Raw genomic sequence first — 6,166 nt, 5'->3', positions numbered from 1 at the left:
CATCAAGGAATGAATCAAGAGGTATTATCATTTTGAGACTAAAAATGCTTCCCAAAAAGTAATGTACAAAATAAAAATTAAAATTTTGAATGAAATATGCCATTTTGGTGCCCAATATGTTCCACCCACTTTTTGTTGTCAGAGACCTGCACTCCTAAAATGATTAAGTGGGCCATCCCAGTGGTCAAAAAATTATATATGTGGGTGTAAACTGCTGCTTGGACACACAGCAGGGCTCAGAAGGGAAGGAGCACTGCGCTTTAGAGCTATTGGGGTACAGAGTTAGAGGGACTTTCTGAGCGGCATGTTGTTTTTGCAGAGAGCTGGAGGTGACAGTAAACTGGAATTCCCCAAGAAGTGACCCCATTTTGTAAGGGCAATTTTAGGGTGTCTGCAAAAATTTCATGGCATCCAAAATCCAAACCGTCTAAGTCTGTGCTCCAAAAACCAAATAACACTTCTTCCTTTCTGTGTCCGACTGTGCCCTAATATCACTTTATACCCACATATGAGATTACGTCCATTATTCTGGGTACACCAGTGTCATACAGGTCGGTACGGTTACGGCAATACCTCATTTATATTATTTTTTTATTCGATACTAATTCTGCAGAACAAAAACACATTTGGGGACATAAATCAATGTTTGTTGCATTGCCATCTTCTGAAAGGCGCAACATTTTTTATTTTTCGGTTGACAGTGTTGGTTGGGGCTCAGGGCAGCCTGGGGTCAGTGGCCAGACCGCAGGCTCCGATCTTGCTGCGGGGAGTACCGAGGGTTAGGAATAGGGTGAAACCCTTTGTTTGTGGTGGCCATGTTTGACCATCACAATCAAAGGGTTAAAACCTCCGATCAGTAAAAGCACCGACCGCAGGTTATGGAAAAGGGTTATAGCTGTCGGTAACAGATATCACCCGCTTCCGCTTCCGCCCGCTCAGCTAGCTGAGCAGGCGGAATATCCTTGACGTAGGATTACCTCATGGTGCGCTAAGTACCTAGCACCCATGAGGTAATAGTACGTCAAAGGTCGCTAAGCGGTTAAAAGGCATATTACATAGACTAATTATCAGACCTATAAGCAGAGACTATCAGTCCTAGACCAGGCGCCAGTGATCGCCCCACAAACAAGCAAACGCTCAATTGTCGGGTGATCGCATCTTTTATGCATCATGAAAGCTGTTTGTTTGTGATCAGGAGATCCTCCCATGTAAACAGGAATGTGCAGGAAACAAATGTATATAAAGAATTGATAAAAGATTCCTTCATCCCCATACAGTAGTGAATGCTGTGTGTAAACACAGCCCAGGAGCAGGGCAATATCCTGGAATGAATGTTCTTAAGAACATCCATTACTGATGTCTGCCCCACTCATCGGACCCTGTAAATTGTCCCCTAACACCATCTTGTAACAATACATGCAGTATATATTGAAGATAATGGGCTAGTGATCTCTCTACATCCCTCCACCACCTCCTACCACCATTCCAACCCTTCTCTGTTCCAACCCTCGCCCCACACTGTGACATTTCACCTTCATATGTAATAAAGTTATCAAACAATAAAATGTTTTTTTTTTTGTTTTTGTTTTTTTATTACAATCCTGCAAATATAGAATAATACAGGATTGTTGTTTTTTTTTTTTAGGTGTAGATCTTAGGGATATGGTGGTGACGTTAGTGGACTATATTTTTTCCTGTTCCTCCATTCCACGTTGAGGGAATATCGGGCCAGGTATCCAACCACCAAGATGATGACTAAAAAGCAGACTCCGGCGTAGATGGCATAGCTGATGGGGCTCTTGAGGTATGAGAGGATGGTCTCAGTAGTGGATGGACCATGTTGAAGCCTCTCCTCTTCATCCTCTTGAGTAGGAAGTTTTTCTACTAAAGCCCGTTGAAACTCCATCTGCATTTGATCGCCGAACGTTGACCGTGCCACTGAAAAATAGAAGATAAATGTAAGTAAATAAAGCAATAAGAGGAAAATTGTTTTCATAATAAGCAGAAGAATTATCAGAAAGAGTTCTTTACAGTAAAAGCAGGGCAGAGCCGGGAGCGGCTTCTTATCTACTATATTCATTTATGTGACGTATCACAAAATATTGGAGAGACAGAACGCTTTTAGAATTCTTACCATCCAGATAATAGAATTTTCGGATGATTATGTCATCATCTTCATCAAAGATCTCACAGGCATATGTCCCTTTATGGCTGACTCTTGTTGGCTTTATCATTACAAACAGGTCTTCGCCAGTGTGGATATCCTTAAAGTAGCTTGAATCGGTGACCTTCATCTGAAAACATAGATGACATCAGAAAGACATTAGTCACATGTGGAGTATAAACTGGAGCAGGAATGGGGACATTGCTATGTGTATACCTATAGAATAGGTAGAACTTGATGACTTACATTTTTGGCATATTTCCAGACTACTTTTAGTTTATCTGGCAGGATGAATGAGGCCCCGCAATAGATGTTGGTCGTATCCAATTCATTTACTTTAATGGATTCAACTGAAAAGAAAGAGAAGAGAAACGGTGGTCAAACACAACGGCAAAAACCCAAAAGCTTTATATAATAAGTGATGATAGAAATGATCTTACTGGGACAAGCCACAGGGAGCTGGCAATCCTCCTCGGCACAGCGGCTGCAGGTGAAGGCTCTGGCAGCTTTTTGAAGACCTGGGAATAAAAAACAGAGAGAGAGAGTTAAATGTATGAGGTAAGTGAGGATCCCCACATATATATATATATATCATGGGGGTCATATACATGGTCCTGTCTAATGGATGATACTGTTTGATCAATACTCACCACATGGAGGACTGCATTGTGCCGGAGGATAACCTGATGGAAGGAATTGGAGACAGTTAAGAATAACCAAGGGCATGTGTGGGGGAGGGGAGATGATACAGATAATATATTCTATCTGATTACTATTACACACTTACTTGCTGCACGGCTTTTCACTGCTTTTACATATTGGGCCATTTTTTGATCAAATTGCTCGACCCAAGCCGGTGCAGAAGCTAAAAGAAAAAAGACAGAAATCAGACATTTACTATTGATGCATCAACAGAAATTGGAGAAATTGTTGAGATTTCAGGAACTTACCTGATTTGTCAAATTTCTTGACTTCCTTTTCGAACGTTTTTAGATATTTACGAACGTAATCCATCTGCGAAAAGGCTGCAAGGAGAAGAGACATGAGGATTATGAGATGACACCTTCTATGTACAAGATGGAGGAGCCATAAGAAATAGAAGTAGGTCATAGTTACCTAATGAGATGTCATTCAGGGGGTCAAAACCCAAGTTCAGCCTCTGGAGGCATTCCTCAGGTCCCATCTTTCCCAGCGAGACGGCATGTTGGCAAATGCTGGCTCTGTCTGCTGGGGTGGTGAAGCATCGTAGGCAGGATCTTACAACCTCCGCTCCACATAGGATCACTATAAGCTGCAGCAGCAGCTTATAGGAATGAAAGAAACGCATGACTGTCGTCACAGAAAAAGCACTTCAGAGTTTGCGAACCTGAGAAAACAGAAAAATGAGGTTACGATTTTTATTTGTGCAAAATTCAGTCCAATGTCACATTGTGTTACTTCTATCTATATACTATATACAGGCAGCTAGAGACAGACATGAAGCAGTACTCACGTATTCACATCCAACTGATGAGTGACTGCTCTCTGCCCAGCACCACATTATATACCCCAGTGACATCACAATAGACTCTGCTGCAGGTTCCATGATGACATCACAGTAGACTCTGCTGCAGGTTCCATGATGACATCACGATGGGTGTTCATGATGTAGATTGGCCATGACCTTACCCATGAGAATGTCCAGAATTCACATAGCTGATATTATTGTATATGGAATAATAGATTTATTATAGTCACATTTTACATGTAATAAATCAACACTAAATTATTCTACAATATCCAGAGATCTGACCTGAAACTTCTAAGACCTAATGATAAATATGTAAGATGATCCCCAGCTATAAAATGTCATTTATGGTACAGGTCTCCTCATATGGACCAAAGGGACCTTTTGGCTCCTGAGGCTTAAGGGCTTGGGTATGTTATATAGCTAAATCCCTGCAAATTAACCAAACATCATTCCCTAATATACACATAACAGGGCCGGTGAGAGGGAGAAACACCGATCTAGGGTACAATGTGCAGAATAATACAAATATAAGATATCTCATGATATTAAGAAACTTGGACTCCTACTATAAAGATACAGCAGGTAGGGGATCTGGGCTATATATATAGTGGGTTCAGTTATGTATTGCCATAGAACTACAAGTCACAGCATGCAGTAAAGTTAAGTGCATTGATATAAGAGGCTCTGTTATAGGGATGGAGAGATGTTTGCTCTGCAGATGTCTTAGGAATAAGAGACAATAGTTTTATAAAGGTTTTTTTCCCCATGAATATAACTAGATTTACCTTTGTAGACGGTTAAAGTTAAAACTCTGTAAATGTTTTAATTTCTTATATTTATAAAAAATGTTTTTAAAGACTTTCTCTAATCATCTCATTGATGACGGTCTTAGAATAAGGAAATTTCTGACCAGTTCCAGCCCATAGAAAGTTCCTGCATCTATGGACATATCCATTGGTAACTGATAAAACAGATATCACCACTAAGGGCTCGTTCACATCAGCGTTCATCTGTCCTTATTGCAGGTTTCCGTTTCCTGCATAAAACAGATGCAGGAGACGGAAGCCTGCAGGAGACTTTCTCACCCATTCATTTGAATGGGTGAGAAAGCTGTCCGGCCGTGAGCGGCAGTGAGCGTTTTGCGCTCTCCGCCGCGAAACCGGGTTTTATAATCCGGACACAGAGTCGGACATGCAGTACTCTGTGTCCGGATGTTTATCTTTGAATAATCTACAAATGTAAATCTGGTTCTGTTCATAGGAAACCCCTCTAAGAAAAACCTGAAGGAAATGGGTAAGGATATAGGAGGGGACACTTATTTATTACCAAGAGATAAAGACAGAAATGAAGCAGTACTCACGTATTCACATCCAACTGATGAGTGACTGCTCTCTGCCCAGCACCACATTATATACCCCAGTGACATCACAATAGACTCTGCTGCAGGTTCCATGATGACATCACTATAATACTGCAGGTTGGTCACATGATTTTACCAATCAGTATGGCAGGATCTTACATAGTTCACTATGGTATATAGTATATAGTCAGGTTTATATGTAATAAACCTATACTGATTTATTCTGGAATTTACAGAGGCATAATCTGAAGCCTCTGGGTCCCTAAAAATACTTAGAAATAAAATTAGACAAAAATTTTACAATTTTCTTAGATTCCTACTACAAATATACAGAATTCTGTACATAATTAGGAAAACATGGCCGCCATCTTCCAGACAGCACTATACCTGTCTATAGGTTGTATCTTATATTGCAGTACACATGCTCACCACGGGGGACCGATACACTCTCCAATATGTGGAGAAAGTACATTCAAACCACACTGGTGTAGAGTGGCTAGTTGAAAAGGACAGAAAAGTTTACAGAGGATGCGTTCAGTGCAGACACTCTATCCCCCTCACACTCCGGAGTGCCGGACAGTGTGCGTCCTACGATCCCATCCCCTCCCACTCCTATTTTAATGGTTCAATTAAAGGTTATGTTTTATGCATTTTTGGTTTTCCTGATTGCTCCTTTTGGATTGTTAATGCAGTATTGAGCAATTACTGTATACATTATCAGATTTTCTTGGAATCTTGCTATTTTCGGGATATGGCTGGTTTTCTCAGGACAGATCTTGATACTGCCCAGTGGTTGAATGAACTACCAGATATATTTTCCGATAAGAATTATACCCAACAGAAATATACTCCTACTTTTAAGGGAGCATTCAGGGAACTTACTGCAATATATAAAGAACAAATCAGCGCGTGGTGGGAGGTGCATAGCCTTGAGTGTTACATCAAACAGGGTATATTTCCCCGTGGTTTACGTATGCCCTTGGTGCCTGCAGCACGTTGCCGAAACGCTACATTTTTGGGTAAATGGGAACGTGAGGCTACTAATAGTTCTCTAAGACTAATGCAGTTGTTGTTAGAAGAGGAAAAATCTAACTTAGAACAATTAGATACAAAATTAAAAGACGCTATTGAG

General features: G+C 40.7%; 1 protein-coding gene across 1 annotated transcript; it reads right to left on the bottom strand.

Annotated features, from left to right (window-relative positions):
- Positions 1 to 1,654: 1,654 nt before the first annotated feature.
- On the bottom strand, positions 1,655 to 3,498 carry LOC142217851 (sperm acrosome membrane-associated protein 6-like). The gene is made up of 8 exons (XM_075286170.1): positions 3,281 to 3,498; positions 3,115 to 3,189; positions 2,952 to 3,029; positions 2,815 to 2,847; positions 2,605 to 2,682; positions 2,411 to 2,514; positions 2,135 to 2,294; positions 1,655 to 1,938 (listed from the first exon to the last, which is right to left on the bottom strand). The coding sequence occupies exons 1-8, from the start codon at positions 3,489 to 3,491 to the stop codon at positions 1,655 to 1,657; spliced, it is 1,023 nt and encodes a 340-aa protein (XP_075142271.1). The 5' UTR covers positions 3,492 to 3,498.
- Positions 3,499 to 6,166: the final 2,668 nt, after the last annotated feature.

Source organism: Leptodactylus fuscus, chromosome 9 (assembly GCF_031893055.1).
Source record: "Leptodactylus fuscus isolate aLepFus1 chromosome 9, aLepFus1.hap2, whole genome shotgun sequence".
NCBI lineage: Eukaryota > Metazoa > Chordata > Amphibia > Anura > Leptodactylidae > Leptodactylus > Leptodactylus fuscus.
The sequence above is the reverse complement of the archived record's forward strand: the minus strand, read 5'-3'. Positions and strand labels throughout refer to the sequence as shown.